The 17,646-nt window shown below is 38.3% G+C and overlaps 1 protein-coding gene across 1 annotated transcript in view; it reads left to right on the top strand.

Moving 5' to 3' along the window:
- TBCA (tubulin folding cofactor A) overlaps positions 1-17,132 on the top strand; it is a 23,792-nt gene extending 6,660 nt beyond the window's left edge. Inside the window, exons 2-4 of the mRNA XM_010582849.1 lie at positions 1,954-2,059; positions 14,340-14,426; positions 15,934-17,132. Coding sequence (XP_010581151.1) covers positions 1,973-2,059; positions 14,340-14,426; positions 15,934-16,014 — 255 coding nt within the window. The 5' untranslated portion in view covers positions 1,954-1,972 and the 3' untranslated portion in view covers positions 16,015-17,132. The remainder of the gene's footprint in view (positions 1-1,953; positions 2,060-14,339; positions 14,427-15,933) is intronic.
- The last annotated feature ends 514 nt before the right edge of the window (positions 17,133-17,646 follow it).

Raw genomic sequence — 17,646 nt, 5'->3', positions numbered from 1 at the left:
ATTACAGCCACTGATTTAGTGTCTTTATTATTAGTAATTAGGCTGCTGTCTTTCCCCAGTGCTACCTCTCAAAGCTAGTACTTGGCTGACTTGTAGAAACTGGCCTAGGTGATACCTACAGTACATGCTCGACACACTGGTAAAGCTTCTTTATAAGGCTGAAGGCCCTCTCTGATGGTGTGACTCCATGAGTGTTGAAATGAGTTCAGGTGTGGGCTGCCACAGCCCAACTTAGATCAACTGTTGTGGAGCCACAGCTTAAGGCTGTTCTAGCAAAACAATTTTTGATTATATAAACTCTTACAAAAGCAGGGAGAGTTCCTGCTGTTGCAATATCAGTATATTCTCTTTGGAATTTTTCTCAAGATATTACTGCAGTGGTGCTTTTCAGCAGCTTCAATTCACAAAAAGTTGTTGTCACCTCAGTACCATTCTGTCCATCTTCAGCAGCATTTCTAGTAGGGCACTTAACTGTGACAAATCAGGAATTAATTTGCTCTGATGCACTAACGTGACCATGAAGCTCTCTACTAGACCTTTATTTATGCTCTTTTCATTTGTATAATATAGCCTTTGCTTCTTGGATCTGATTACGTTCTTTTGGCTGTTAAGTTCTCCTTAAACAATAGGCTGATCTGATGCATACTCTTGTTTGGGGAAGGAATTTTTTTTTTTTTTTGGCACACTCTGTGGTTTGCAGTAGCATCTCAGTGTTTGTTTTGGTCCTGAATTAGCTGATCAGAAATTACTTAGTTATTCTCCAGATCCTGAAGGATGTTTTGGTTCAGATCTGGCATTATGCAATCTAAGATATACCTAATGAACATACGTAACAAAGTGGGAGATGCAACAGCAAAATTGCAGTAACAACAAATAATAAAGTTTGATAATGGGATTGAAATATAAAAATTACTGTAGGGCATCAGACTAGACTACCTTACTATTCTCTCTGACCTTCAAAATTTTTTACATTTCTCTTGATTCTATGCTCATTAGCAAAAAGCATCCTGCTCCCAAGTATGGATCCATTGTTATGATTAAAAGATGGATTCTTTTCCCTTTGAAAGATAGGCCACAAAGAAATTTGCTATAATGTAAATTATGGAACTGTTACTTTTGTCTATAACCCTCAAACGAACATCAAGGTAAATAGAGAAGGTACTTAAAGGAACACAAGACTATGAGGCTACTGCGTAATTTGGGAATTTTACTTTTCATTATTTTGTACAAAAACTAGTATGGGAAACAATGTAGTGATCGGGAAAAAGATGTTCTGGGATCACAATTTGTGAACCTGAAAGTGCTGTTTCTTTTCATTTACATGTGATAACTTTTTTCAAAGTTACTACTATTCATCTAATAACATAGGTGCAGTGGCGTTATTTAGTAGTGAATAGGAAAGAGGAAAGACCATATGACTATAGCAGCCAATACAGGTCCCTTGCAAAACTATCAGAACCTGGATGATGTTGAGAAAGTCTGGTGAATGCTGATCTAACAGCATATTATAACAATGTTGTCTTTGTAGACATCTTAATATTTTTTGTTTTGGCTACCTATGATGTGAGGACTTTTTGGAGGTAGATCGCTTTCTTCTCTGTACTACTGTCTTTGTTAGCAGTCATCCAGATCTACAAGGCAGCTTATCTGTTTCTGTTATGTATTTGAAATGAGGTACCAATATATAGGTTTTTTAGGATATTCCATATGGATAAGCCCACAGAGAATCTTTAAAAATATTTTTAATTTAAATTATTCTCATAAGAATTATTATACATTATAGCTAAATTCAGGATTTCCTAGATGCAGTTTTTTGCAGTGGTTAAGAGCCTTTTTTTATGAAACTGTGTCTTTTCTTATAGGGCTGCAGCTTTCAGAGGGGGGGTGTTATCAGTGGTGTAACTTTTTACTGTAATAGAACCAGATTAACATGATCGCTTGGTTTAATTGCAGATTGGCAAAAGAAAAAGTTATGTATGAAAAAGAAGCAAAACAGCAAGAAGAAAAGATTGAAAAAATGAAAGCTGAAGCATGTGATGATTATGGAATTAAAAAGCAGGTAAAATATCCTAAAACTTGTTTTGTAAAATCCTTCTTTGCTTTCAGTTAATCATAGTCATCCTTAAATAAAAGAATCTCCTGTACTTTTTTCCAGACTCCTGTTATATAAATACTAGACTAAAATCCTTTATCTAGACTAAATCAATTATAAAAGTCATAATAAGGATTTGCAGAAACTTCCTTTACTCCAGAACTGTTAAATTATAAGGAGACTGCATATGGATGGATTACTTAGCACTTGGCTATCACTCACTAACAGCGTGTATGAGGCCATCATGAACTCGCTTTCTCAGAAAGACCAAGAACCTGAAAATACATCATCTGCATGCATTTAGGTAGACTTAAGTGCTTGCTGGTAAGTGCAAATGTTACAGTGAAGTGAGAATGCTTGATAGTTAATATGAAGATGAAACATTTCAACTCTTGAGTATACTAGTATCCCTTTTGGTAAAATCAGAGAGCTCAAAGAGAGTGAGCAATGGGTAGGCAGCTGCTCCTAACAGCTGCTAGAGTTTATAGTGAAGTCACTGACTAGCAAGGTGCATGCTGTAGTTTCATCTGCTTATGACCATGGTTTACTGTCACTATTACAATATGATTAAATTTTTCTTGGAAGGTTTCCCAGAAAGGACAGTGGTTGCAGACAGCTGGTACATGCCCTTTTGGAAGGAAAAGGAGCGTCAAGTTTCCTTCTCACTGGGAGGAGGCTTGGGTTTGGGAGATTTGTGTTTATTCTTTACAGAAGTGTGGCATGCCTGTGTTTAACTGTGGCCTTTCTATTCTTTCAACTAAATATGTTATCTTTTAACTATGTGTTTTTCCCAAGAATTTCCAAGATATTTTCTCTTAAACGTTCACAGAAACTGAAATTATAAATTAAAATTATTTTCACTTGTTTCAGTAGTCTGGTGTCCTCATGTTATAAAACCTAATGTACTGTTCATAGAATGGATCACAGAATCATAGAATGGTTTGGGTTGGAAGGGACCTTTAAGATCATCTAGTTCCAAACCTCCTGCCATTGGCAGGGGCACCTTCCACTAGACCAGGCTGCTCAAAGCCCCATCCAACCTGGCCTTAAACACTTCCAGGGATGCGGCATCCACAACTTCTCTGGGCAACCTGTTCCAGTGTCTCACCACCCTCACAGTAAAGAATTTCCTTACCTCTAATCTAAATGTACCCTCTTTCAGTTTAAAGTCATTACCCCTTGTCCTTTCACTACATGCCCTTGTAAAAAGTCCCTCTCTGGCTTTCTTATAGGCCCTCTTTAGGTACTGGAAAGCTGCTATAAGGTTGTCTTGGAGCCTTCTCTTCTCCAGGCTGAACAACCCTAACTCTCTCAGCCTGTCTTCATAGAAAAGGTGCTCCAGCCCTCTGATCATCTTTGTGGCCCTCTTCTGGACTCGCTCCGACAGGTCCATGTCCTTCTTGTGCTGGGGGTCCCAGAGCTGGACACAGTACTCCAAGTGGGGTCTCACAAGAGCAGAGTAGAGAAGAAGAATTACATCGCTCGACCTGCTGGTCATGCTTCTTTGATGCAGCCCAGGATACAGTTGGCTTTCTGGGCTGCAAGCACACATTGTTGGGTCATGTTGAGCTTCTCGTCAACCAACACCCCCAAGTCCTTCTCTGCAGGCTGCTCTCAATCCATTCTCTGCCCAGCCTGTAGTTGTGCTTGGGATTGCCCCAACCCATGTGCAGGACCTTGCACTTGGCCTTGTTGAACTTCATGAGGTTCGCACAGGCCCACTTTTCTAGCCTGTCAGGGTCCTGCTGGATGGCATCCCTTCCCTCCAGCATGTTGAATGCACCACACAGCTTGATGTCATCAGCAAACTTGCTGAGGGTGTACTCAATCCCAGTGTCCATGTCTCTGACAAAGATGTTGAACAGCGCCAGTCCCAATACCAACCCCTGAGGAATGCCACTCGTCACTGCTCTCCACTTGGACATTGAGCCTTTGACCGCAACCCTTTGAGTGCGACCATCCAGCCAATTCCATATCCACCGAGTGGACTATCCATCAGATCCATATCTCTCTGATTTTGAGATAAGTATGTTGTGTGGGACAGTGTCAAATGCTTTGCAAAAGTCCAGGCAGATGACATCAATTGATCTTCCTTATCCACGAACGGTGTGACACCGTCATAAAAGGCCACCAAATTTGTCAGGCGTGATTTGCCCTTAATGAAGCCATGTTGGCTGTCACCAGTCACCTCCTTATTTTTCATGTGCCTTAGCATAGTTTCCAGAGGATCTGCTCCATGATCTTGCCGGGCACAGAGGTGAGACTAACTGGCCTGTAGTTCCCTGGGTCTTCCTTTTTTCCCCTTTTTTTAAAAATGGGGGTTATGTTTCCCCTTTTCCAGTCAGTAGGAACTTCACCGGACTGCCACAACTTCTCAAATATGATGTTCCCTCAGGACCAGCAGATGCATCTCATCAGGTCCTATGGACTTGTGCACCTTCAGGATCCTTAGATGGTCTTGAACCTGATCTTCTCCTACAGTGAGTGGTTCTTCACTCTCCCAGTCCCTGCCTTTGCCTTCTGTGACTTAGGTGATGTGGCTGGAGCACTTGCCGGTGAAGACTTGAGGCAAAAAAGTCATTGAGTACCTCAGCCTTCTCCATGTCCCAGGTAACCAGGTCTCCCACTTCCTTCAGGAGAGGGCCCACATTTTCCCTAGTCTTCCTTTTATCACCAACATACCTATAGAAGCTTTTCCTGTTGCCCTTTATGTCCCTGGCTAGATTTAATTCTCTCAGGACTTCAGCTTTCCTAACCTGATCCCTGGCTGCTTGGACAATTTCTCTGTATACCTCCCAGGCTACTTGTCCTTGCTTCCACCTTCTGTAGGCTTCCTTTTTGTGTTTGAATTTGTCCAGGAGCATCTTGTTCACCCATGCAGACCTCCTGGTGTTTTTGCTCGACTTCCTCTTTGTTGGGATGCATTGTTCTTGAGCTTGGAGGACCCTTGAATATTAACAAGCTTTCTTGGGCCCCTCTTCCCTCCAGGGTTTTATCCCATGGTCTCTACCAAGCAGATCCCTGAAGAGGCCAAAGTCTGCTCTCTTGAAGTCCAGGGTAGCAAGCTTGCTGTGCACTCTCCTCACTGCTGCAAGGATCTTGAACTCCACTATCTCATGGTCACTGCAGCCAAGGCTGCCCTCGAGTTTCACATTCCCCTGTGCTCCCACTCCCCTGTGCTCCCACTCCCCTGTTCAAACAAGGGAAGAATAGATTAAACAAAACTCAAATATAAAAATTAATAAAAACAAGGTCGGAGAAAGCTCTTTTAGAACAAGCTAAAGCAAATTTTTGGTAAGTTCAGATTTCAGTTCATGTGCCTATGACCTGCCTTGCTTTCATTATGCCATGGGAAAGAAACAGAAATAAAGAATTTGTATACAAATAAAGAATTGTATTTATAGAGCTGAGCTGTCTTCTGCCTCACCATGGACTGAGACTGTAAGTAAGATCCTAAAAAACAGTAGTCTTTCTGAAGATCTGCTGGTGCTAACAAGAACTAATGAATGCAATTCCCATTTTTAGTGTCCCCCATTCATCAGATTATTTGACTGCACTGTGATATTTCCGCAGTGACCTGCAAGATATCATCAAAGTCAAAAACAGTGGAGGCTGTGAACTTCTGTGAAATGAAATGTTACACACTACTTGAAGGTATTCTCACAGACCAATTACAAAAGCCTTCACAGAGAACAATCTTGATTCATTCAGAAATTGCCTGATCCACTTTGAAAGCAATGAGTTCCTCCAATGATGACTTCACTTCTTGTTCTTTTAGTGCACTTTGCATTCTGGAAGTTGTTAATATTTTAGGTTATGAAGAATTCGGAGGCTCAGAAAGAATGCACACGCTTTTCATAGGATCAAATCTGTTACTCTAAATAAAATTATATAATACCAGCAGAGTTTGCTCAGAACCATATTTTGGATAGACTTAACACTTTGACATGTTCTTCAGGAAAAATATCTGTAGTTACATATTTTAAGAATTGTTTTTAGTTAATAATTCCTAATCTGAATAACTGTATTTAAAAATATGGTTATGGTTTTACTTCAGTAACGAAAAGTAACCTTTGGGGGATGGGAATGAATTCAATTATTTGAGACTAGGAGAATAATTTTAACTATTATTTTAGTTGAGGTATCAGCTAAATCAGATATGTATATACAAATCAATCCAGAGTTGAGGGAGGGATGCTTAAAAAGCTTAAAAGCATTACTCACCTCTTAATGTACTACTCTTCTCCTTTAGCTTTCTAGTTACAACTCTGCAGTAGAACATATGGTTTAACAGTACAGAAGTGACTACAGGAAATCTTACTTTAAAATTAATAATGCCATTCCTACAGCAGATGTAGACTACAGGGTGTGTCTGGTATGTAAGGAGGGATCAGTCCCTTTGTTGTACAATAGTTAGGGTTTGACTCAATATTTTTCCCCTAACTCCTTATGCAGTGGGGCAGCTTGTGGTTCCTGTGAACTCAAGTGATCTCTAGCTGAGGCAGTGACCAGCTGGTGTAGTTGGCAGTTGTCAGATACTAGCTTTCACCGGTGCTGTCCAGACAGATTTACTTAATGAGGAGCAGATTCAGTATCAGAGAAACAAAAAGGACAGTTTTCTTGCAGTGCTGGTATACACTGACCAAGATTATAATTTGAAGACCCTGTTGTAGGGTGTGAGAAGACTTTGTTAAGGTAACCAGAATAGTTCCCTTCCTCCCATCTGAATATGTAGAGTCCCAAGCATGTTTTACCTCATTGTCACAGTAAGCCAGGATAATTTGCTTCCCCCCTCATCTTCCCTCACCTTTGCATGGGCACCAGCCTGAAGATGGATCTTGGAATTTGGACAACAGCACCTGCAGTATGTCAGCAAGTTCACTAATAAGCAAAACAGGCCTTTGCATTTGTAGGATATGTTAATTGGCACAAGTTGTATTATCCACCCCTGCAGTGCTTTCCTTTGAGCTTCACTACCAAGCAGGGCTCTCCTGTGTCAGGTCCACATTTTGATTAGCATCAGTGTCCCAGGGCTCCCACCGTGGTAACACTATGCTTTCAATAAAGCCAGAGCTTTCACTCGCTGAGTGTTTTGCCTCATAACTTGAGGGGTCTGCACCTATTTTTTTCACCTGTAACTCCCCTATATTACCATTGTCCTGGGTGCAGGTTGTATTTGCACTGCTTGCTGTGCCTCAACTCACATCAGCTAAATTCAGGATGGGTGAGGGGCAAGGAAGCCCTTCCTTTTCCATCACTTACACCTTATTTAAAAAAAAAATCAGTCTGCTATCATTTGGTTTTTTTGTCTACAAAAGGCAGATGAGAAATTTAGAATTTAGGGGAAAGCTTGTAACAATTCATTTGAGCCAAATTTGCAGAAAAAAAACATAATAAATGAAGAGCAGTATTTGCAAAAAAAAGGCTATGAAAGAAAAAGATTTTATATCTCAAAATCACATTATCTTCAACCATCAGACTTGTAGGAAAAAGGGTTATTAAGTACTTTAATAAGATTGTTTTCAATTTAGTATTTTATTAAAACCTGAACTATTTTATACAAAATTTATCAGGTTTGTAGAAGTCAGGAAAAAATATTTAAAGACTTTTGATGTATTCCACCAGGTATAAACTCTGCATATAGTTTCTGTAGAGGGTCATGAAGAACCGTGACTGGTAGCAGCAAGTAGTGCAATTGTACCTCCGTGTGGATTTTTTTCATAATGAAGCCTTAGTTTCTACGCATTTGTAATGATTCTCAATATATGAAGATTTTGCACAGAGCTTCGTAATACTTTAATAGAAAATTTTCACACTGTAATCACTCATGAGAGCAGACTAATGGTAGGAACCAGTAGTTTTATGTATTTCTGTAGTTGTTGATGGGTCTTGTACATAAATGAACATCCTTTCCCAGCTAATGCTTTTATCTCGAGGCTTCTGAGTGTGGTAAAAGCCTGAGGTATCTACTCCTTGTTTCCTCTCAGTTGGATTGTAGATGTACTCTGGTGTTTTTGTTAACTGTCAGCACTTTTACTGATAAATGATAAATTTTTGTTTTTTTAAAAAGCTATCCTACAGTTCCAAATTACTTCTCCAGATGAATTAAAAATCCAATGGACTTAACATAGAATTTAGTATCTGCATGTCAAAGAGTACATAAGTGTACATAAAGTACATCTTGCTAATACAGAGGTTTTTTACAAGCATTAGTGAAAACAGCGGTATTTCTCTTGCTTTGTTGAGTGAAAAGTAGAGTAGCTCTTGAAACAGCTAAAAAGAAATACATTTGGAAACAATGTATATTGTTTTGGAAAATTACTGTGGAAGATGAGAATTTGCTGCTAATCTTGTTACTGGAGGAGTTCTCACTGAAAGGAACATTGTAATGTTCTGTAACTTTTTCATTTTTAAATGTCTGTTAAGCCCCAAAGAAATATTCCTGTTAACTCAGTTGGCTTTTTACATTTTTAGCTCTTTCCAGTCCCCACCTGATTGGTTCAAACAAAGTTTCATTCTTCTCACCAATCAAATACAGTCAGATTAGCTGAAACATACAGTTTCACTTCAGTTTCTGATTATTTCCATGATTTATTTTTTTCCCCTAAGAACATATGATCTTTGCTTAATAATCTGGAATGTAGCTCTAGTTGCTTAGGTAAAGAGGCAGTGGAAATGCTAATGAAGAGTCTAATGTTCCCCTTTATGTATTTGGACAGCATCCTTAACAAGCATAGTTTGTTTCCTTAAAAGCTAGCAACTTGGAATTCTCTGTACTAAGTACAGAATAATATTGCTAACACACAGGTGATATTAAAAATGCTTTCAAACTTTGGTTTTATTGCCTGATGTGCTTTCTGAAACAGACCAAATGATGAAAAATCATTACTGTGATCTTCCTTTTTGCCTTCTGTTTTCCAAAGGTTGTTTTCCTTTTTATCTAGGCAGGTTTGGATTCCAGACTTTATGCTGAAGATTAAAGGCACTCGTGCAGTATTTGGAATAAGTTAGTATGGCAACATTCCTGTGGTAGAAATGGAATGGTAGAAATGCCACCACAATGGGACATGATTCATTTCTTTTTCAGTTGGGCTCGCGTTTCCTGTGCTCTAGAGGGAGAAAAATCTGGGCTTGACTTTTCTGCCTTCTATCTAGGGAACTTCCCATGTCTGTTCTGCTTCCAATTTTAGCACAAATATTTCCCCAGGTATCTCACCTGCACAAAACAGATGGGGGACTTCTCCCAAACCTTCAAGCTTATTTATTCTAAAACATCTCCTAACCAGCCTGCTACCTTTTAGCAAAGCATGCATTATTTTAAGCACAGATTCAGGATCTATGGCTTATCTTAACAACCAACCCCCAAAAATCTACAAAGAAAAAAACCCCAACCCCCTCAACCTCTCCCCCAAGCTTAACCTCCCCCACAAAAAGTTGGGGGGGGCGGGGGGGCAGACAGAGAGAAAATTTGGCTATTTGTTCTAACAAGTTTGAGCTATTCTTGTTGGGAAAGCAAGTCTTCGTTTTTTCAGTGTTTTCTTTACACCATTCCCAAAGAGACCTCTTCATTCAGATGTTTACCACCTCTCACCTGTTTACAGGGTGAGGTTTATACTTGCATCAACATGGATCTGTTCAGGTAGCATTTTGAGTTGCTGGAAGGAAATGTGCTGCCTGATGATTCAATGACAACTTTCTGTAATGGATAATTCCTTTATCATTCTCTTAAGTTAATTTTAAAGGAACAGTATCTGTAATTTATGATACAGTGTGTTTAATTAAAAACTCTTTCAGTGGAGGACATGGAGTTTTGCTTCTGTCCTCTGAAAAGTATCTCCATTTTTTAGCTTTAAGTCATGTGGTGTTCTCCTTCCATCCCCCACTGCTGACAATGAAGAAAACCTGACAGTTGCACATTAGTGGAAAACAGCCAGTGACAAACTGTTTTCTGAAAAGACCAAAAGAACCTTTCTGCCTTTTATGTCCTAAAGAGATCTGCTTTAGAGGAAACAGGATTAGCCCTCACCTGAGAGGAGCTGCAGAGAAAGCTCATTTGAAATACTGAGGCATTAGATCTAGAGTATTTTCTTCTCCTTCGGCTTTCTTGATACAAATGGTAGGTTGTTTGTGGTTGATACATGGCCATTTCAGTTCTTGAAGTGCTCAAGCACTATAGAAACAAAACAATGTTCTCTAATACTGTACTGCAAGCTTTTCTTCATGGTCCTTCAGAAGTGTTTTGATCAACATATTTGACAACTCACCTACAACGGACTGCAGTGTGCTCTTGTATCCTGTATTTGTGGATAGCTCAAGCTTCTTTTGGGCCTATGTGAAAATAAAACAAGTTGCTTCAAAGGAAGTAGAACTAATAAAACTTGGTTTCCTACAGTTTTTATGTATGTTTGGGGTTTTTTTCTCCAACATCACTGTGTCACTGTGCCACCATCCTGGCCCAGCACCTTGGGCCTTTATGTTCCCTGGTTACCAGTGAGGCGAGAAGTAATACCATGCTGTAGATTTAAGTTACAAATATGTTGATAAGTCAACCAGTAGCCTTAGCATGACTCTTTACTTTGTGCTACAATCTCTAACTTAGTAGGATTCTTAATTTTGGAACCGTTGGTGTTCGTGATACTTAGAGATGGCGTTTTTTCTTTTGGGTCCTTCCATCAGATATGGTTGTAATTAGTCGATGGATTCCAAGTGGTTTACAAATTTCTGACGAAAAGAAGTTCAAACCAGTAGCACTTTTCTTAGCAAACTGAATTATTTGCATGTCTTTTTCTTTTCCTCCCTACCATCTTTGAGTAGATCCATACTGTTATAATTATCTGTGCAACAGTCAAAGGGCAAGTGATTATGAGGCAGTATTTAAAAGCATGAATACATATTCATGTGTGTATATATATTTGGTACATATATGACTCATTCACATTTATCACATTTTTTAGCCTAGCTCTTGTGTTTAGAACATCACTCCTGTCATATAAAACAATATTGTCGCTATACCCTGTGACCCAGTAGTTTATTAGGCTGTCCTTCCAAGATCAAGGAAAGACAGAGACCCCTATGGAGGTTTTCTTGTTGTTGTTTTCAAGTTATTTGTGGAACTGCATATCTCTAAATCTCTTGGTTAGATGTGGGTCAGCTGGGAAAAAAATAAAACCAAGCTCTGCTTCCATATTTTTGAAGCTGATAAAACTGATGTCCCCATTCTACAATACATATCAGGCTGAGCAAAATAGCTTCCTGTTGCAGAATACTTGGTGTCAACACTCATACACAGAAATAATTATTTGTATTCTTAAATTATCAAATATTTGTTTTAGTATAAGTACTTGCGTGATCTAGGAAGTAGAGAGTCTGCCTCTTGTGAGCAGCTCTGATCTGCCTAAAGTTAGTATCTTTGAACTTTCATTGTAGGACCTGCTAAAAATCAAAGTTGCATATGTTTAAAGCTTTGGGCATTACCTCCTCAGCTGTTTCTCACAGAGTCACGTTTGGCCTTTGTGCTTATTTTGAATGTGTGAAGTAATTGTCTGATTTTAGTTATGGTGCCCTTCCACTTAAGCAAGTGGTAGGTGGATCCGTGTATTTGCATCTGTTCTGCTTTATCTGTCGCTGCAATCTGGAATTTATGGGAAACAGATTGAAGGCTACTGATAGTGCATTATGCACACCAGTTCTTTGACATCTGATCCAATTTACAAAAAATCCACATCGTGTTTAGTAAATAGGCTATATACACCCCAACAGTTAGAGAGCTCCATCACATCTGAGGAAACTGCTTTCTTTTGGAAGATGCCAGACATCTGCTCCCTTAGTAGAAATACCTTGAATCCTGAAAGACAACTGACTAGAAATGTGGCAGGTTGAAGGGATTTGCTTAAGTGGCTTTTTCAGTACACTTAAAGGAAAGGGGATGTCATCCTCACTGTAGCCACAATAGCTCTTTTGGTCCTGTGTGCACTTATTGACAACACATACAATTTGCTTCTCCCTGTACATATTTTTGTGCTTTATTGCTTTTGTCTTAACACTGTATTTAGATGCACTTCAGTTACTTTACTTTTTTATAATATTTCTGTTTGGCATTGTAATTCACAGAAACCTTGCAGATATTTATGGTTCTTTGCAAAGTTAGATCAGTTTTCATGTAATAACTTCCTCTGTGGCCTGCTTATAATTTAAGCTCCTTAGAGTTCAGTCAGAAAGTTTGATAGAATTTTGATAGAATTTGGAGAGCAAACACTTTAAAAATTCCAGTCCTAAAGCTTATCTAATTATTTGAGCGTTTGAATTTGCTTTATTATATACATTTGTAACAGTAAATGATCTATTTGGGATTATCAGCATTACTTGAAAAATTGTGTTTTATGCAGAAGTTATCAAAGTTCGCATAGATAGTTTGGTAATCAACTAATAATATTGGTTCCACAAAATTCCTGTTCCAGTCTCCAACTGTTTGCACCTACTGAGTATGGTTCCAGGATTTATCATCCTTCTGTTTTTTATTATTGCATAACTGCAGGCAAATGTAAATAAAACCCAGCTACCCCTTTGGATCTCAGTCAAATTCTGTTTTGAACAGAGTGACTGGGGTAGTTTTGCTCTTTTCTTACAGCAGCCAGGACTACAGCTTACAGATGCTAGGTTTATATGCCTTCCCAGATCACTGATTGAGTGGCATGTATCAAATAAGTTACTACTTTTCATCTACCAGCTTTATAATACACAACTATTTAGCAATGCTGGCCCAAGGAAGCCTTTACTGGATATTCTCACTCCTGTAGGTATTCTTTATAGAACAAATTTCTACTACATAAAGCAGAAGGCGTCATCTCATGCAGTTTATGGCACACCTCATTCTACTGAAGTTACAAACCTTTATTTATTAATTCATTGCTGAAAGGGTAATGTGCAGAGTTCCTAGTCTTATTTTTAATACAGTCCAACACTGAATGCTTAAAAGAAAAGTGATAATACCAATGAGAACTAGAACTTGGGTGTGCTTATCTTTTTTTTCTTTTTTTAAATACTTGTCACCCATCTTTGCTTCATTAGACAGGTTTTGCCCTAGATTCGCTGAAAGAAAATGAGAAACAAAGTTTTTAAATGCTTTCTCTCAAAAATTACTTGAACTAAGAACTTAAATATATGACACTTAAAAACATGGTGATAATGTTTTACTACGTAAGGCTTTCCTGTATGCATAAATACATTCTTAGCTGTAGCTTATCTTCCCTTTTAGAATGACCCTTCAGTACAGCAGCATTAATACTGAAAGGAGAATACAATGTAGGAATGACAGACAGAATGAAGTAAGGTATTGAAAGGGAACACCTTCTGTTGCATGTTATCCTGAATACAGAAGAGGTTTCATATTTAAATATCTAACAGATTTTCATTTCTAAACAGATTTAACATTAGTGAAAAATCTGCATACCTTTTCTTCTCAGTGGTTGGATTTCAGATCCAGAAATGTTCCATGAAATAAATGTTCCCTTGTTTAAATCTGAAGTTGTTTTATGCAGGAAGAGGCAGGATGTTCAGATTCAGTGGGGTGCCAGTTTAGTAATTTTGTTCAAAGTGCATGGTGAGAATAATCTTTCTCGTAAAATGAAGCACAAGGATAAGTAATAACTTTTTATGCATGATAAGCATCAAAAATAGAGCCTGCTGGTCTTTGGTTTTCATTTTTCTTTACCTTTGTCTTTCAGTCAGAGCCTCCTGCAGTGTGCACACAATGTGATCAATAACTCAATAACTTTTTTCATGCAGTAATTATCTCTATGTGGTATTATCTGAACCCTGTTTTTCTTTATTACCCAAAAGATGCAGGAGATATTTATATAACCAGCTGATCCCATTTTGGATGAAGCTACTTCACGACAGCAGGAGAAAGTTTGTTTTAAATAGCCTTTTTAACAAATGCTGTATGAAAAGCTTACCACGCAGTACTTTTTTCCTAAGGGAAAAGTTATTCTAAATACTCCTTTGCACTTAATACTATAATTAAGCACAAAGTAAATGGAAGAAGTGTCCTGCAAATTAACAGAGTTTTAAGCAATTATGCTAAGTGAGTATCTTTTAATAAGAAAGCCTATTCAGAAAATAGGTACAACTGTTCTGAAGTTCCTAGATTATGACCAGACTACTGATTTTTCAGAGTAAAGACTTATCTTAAAAAATAATGTTCCCATCTGGAATACATTCTCATTTCATTGGCCTCCAATTTTCACAGATCGAGATCTTACAAGAGTCACGAATGATGATTCCTGACTGCCAGCGCAGATTAGAAGTTGCACATGCAGATCTTACTCAGCTACTAGTAAGTATAACACCATAACCCACTGATCAAGAAATGCTGCTGTTCCTTGATGAACTTGGATAAACATGCTTGTCTGCAGTGCAATTGCAGCATATTAGAACTGGATTGAAGAATTACTTTTTATAGGTCCCAAGACTAGCATCCTATAACATCCCAATATTTCATTTTAGATAATTGTCTTTGCAGACTTGGTCTTCAGTCTATGAAAACTGTGTGTTAGAATATTAGAAACTGTCTTTAATGGAGTGTACACTCAACATACACTTAAATACTAAACTGCTAGAATGGACTCTGAATTCCTGTGCTAGTTACACATTCATAAAAAATAGTTCACCCACTTTAGGTAGTTTTCTAGATAGTGTAGGTGTATATAATATGCTTGTAGTGAACTGAAATAGTCAGAATGCTTTGCTTACTACTTCTGTTACGCTATGCACAAGAAACAAGACAGCTGAGTCCTTGCTGAGTACTGCTTTATGTTTTATTAGTGAGGTGACCACTAGTGCCACATTTTTAAGATACAAGTATCTGCAGGAATAAATAGTATCTTGTACAAATAGATTCACTGAAACTATACTAAGTTTGGAGATCATCATGCTTACTTTAAAAACTGCCTTCTCATCAAGAACTCAGCTACACATGTAAATGCTTCTGTGAGGCTAAAAATATATATCCTAAATTAAGCCCCAGACACATTTGATGGCTAAAATGCAAATCCCTTCTCAAAGGAAAATTCAAGGTGTCTTATACTCAGGTAGTATGCCTCTACTGTTTTCCAAAATAAATGCTCAGTACCTGGCAGGATTTAGAGTCCTTCTGTCATTTAACTAGTTACTTAACAGTTAGCTGGTCTAGATTTCAGTGGCATGCAGAAGTGGTGCTATTGATCCACACAGCATCCTGTACAAACTTAAAACAAGGAATGGGGGGGAGTTACTATTGTTGTTAAGAATTTGGAAGTCTTCAAGAGTTGCTTTCTGTGCTTAGCTCACCTTCAATGCTTTCACTGAAATCAACTGTATAGTAGTATGTTTTTTCAATTGTCAGTCTGCTTAAGCTTTTTCCTAACAGTACTCTTGTTCTGAGGTTTGTTATTCATTCCAGTTATGCTGTCCTTGGTCTTAAACATTTAACAGAATTAAATAAAGGTATGCATAGGTCAAATCACACATAACAGCCATTATCCTGGACCTTAAGTAGGATAAAAGAAATTACCTGTGCTTTGAGTCATGTAGAACTAGTGTTTTCAATAATGATATATCCCTTGTTTCATAGAATCATAGAATGGTTTGGGTTGGAAGGGACTGCAGTCCATCCACTTGAGAGGTGTGGGAAGAGAGGTTGCCAGTGAAGGCCAAGGCAAAAAAGTTGTTGAGTACCTCAGCCTTCTCCTTGTCTGTTGTTACCAGGTTTTTTTCATTTTTTCATTTTCATAGTTAACCTTCTTAAATTTAATGCCATGTCAATTAATTCCAAAGTACTTCAAAAATTTTGTTTTTGATTCTAGGAAAATGAAAAAGAATTGGAAGAAGCCGAAGAGTATAAAGAAGCACGTTCCATACTGGAGTCAGTGAAGCTGAAAGCCTAGAAAGTCTTTCAGTACTCTCTTTATATGCATTAGCAGTAGGTCTATTCCACACTTTCATTTGACTATGGCTTTATTACTATTGTTGACTTGCTAAGGTTCCCTTTATGCAAACTGGCCTTTCTCTAACTGCAAGATGCATCAAATAAATGATGTTCTGAAACATCTGTGTGTTCCATATTCAGGCAAAATAGAAACATTTCCAGTTTACCTTGATTACAAAAAGGAAAAATAAAGCCAATTTAATGTAAGCATAATAGTGTAATAGCTAATATACAGAACTTAATCTGAACAGTTCAGGCTAAGAAACAATGTTTAGCTATGTAAGGAATGTGAAGGACCAATAAATACTTTAGAATGAAATAGAATCATAGAATGGTTTGGGTTGGAAGGGACCTTAAAGATCATCTGGTTCCAACCCCTCTGCCATGGGCTTTAGAAGCACCTTATATCTGAAGTAATTTCAAGCCATTATAGCATAACAATCTGTACTGAAAGAGGAGGTGGACTAAATGACCCTTCAAAGTCACATATCTTTTTTCTATGATGCAATTTATCTGTAGTTTTATTAAGTATGTACTCCTTGTTTATCTTTGAGCCCAACACAGAATTAAGAGCTGATTCCAAGTCTTTTTCAATTTGCCTGGCGTTGATTCGTAGAGCCCAATTCACACAATTACCATTGATCAAAATTCTGTTACTTTTTCAAGAAACAGAATTTAGCAGCTGACTAGTATGTTGTCGATTGGATCTCCCAGTAAGAGTTCTGGCCTGAAAGCTTTTCCTGAAAACACCTTGGCCTAAGTGAGGTGTTTTTGAACAAAGCTCAAAGCCCAGAAGGTGAAAGAGAACTAATGGGTAAGGGAACAATGCTTAATCTGCCTGGAAGACCATTAAAACTTTTATGTACAAAAGCTGTGGTTCTTTCAGAATAGCTTCTCTAAACAGCAAACAGTAAGCTCTGCTGATGAACAAGAAAGCTTTTTACATTAGTTTTTCTAGTTTGAAAGTGCTCTTGCATGTTCCTTAAAGGCAACACAAAGCACAGTGTTCCTTTTGTGTGGTGCTATATTGAATACTCTGAATAAAATTTTTTGTTAATTTGCCTGAGTTTGGGTAAACTGCAGTTTCAGTACCTCTATTTGTGTACCTTAAGCACATTGAGAGTAATAAGTCTAGTTCTCCATTACTCTTAAGCACTGCTCTGACAGATTATCAACACAAGATTTCTGATTGACTGCAGAATGACCTACTTTTGAAATGACCCCAGACCAGCACTAGACAGTGCTGAGAGGTGAAACCTTTTGTGACATTACTATGGTTTCATAAGAGTACATGCACACCTTCTTACCAGCCTTGTGTCCTAGGCATATGACTGCCAAACAGACACTGCCTGGTTCACAGCACAAAGGAACTGCTATTGAGGAGAACATCTGTCTTTAAATACCCATTTCAGCCAGCTTCTTCTATGGACCTTCACCAGGAAAGATAGCTGGAGCGGACAAAGCAGATTGCACGTCTTAACTGACTGGCTGCAGTCAGCGTAACAGTAATGCTATGCTTGTGGCCATTGAGCGGAGTGTGGTAAATAAATGCTGAGCTGGAAAGGAGGTGTGGGGAGTGTGGGGAGGTGTC

This window comes from Haliaeetus leucocephalus, unplaced genomic scaffold (assembly GCF_000737465.1).
Source record: "Haliaeetus leucocephalus isolate CR32 unplaced genomic scaffold, Haliaeetus_leucocephalus-4.0 Scaffold849, whole genome shotgun sequence".
Lineage (NCBI taxonomy): Eukaryota > Metazoa > Chordata > Aves > Accipitriformes > Accipitridae > Haliaeetus > Haliaeetus leucocephalus.
The sequence above is the reverse complement of the archived record's forward strand: the minus strand, read 5'-3'. Positions and strand labels throughout refer to the sequence as shown.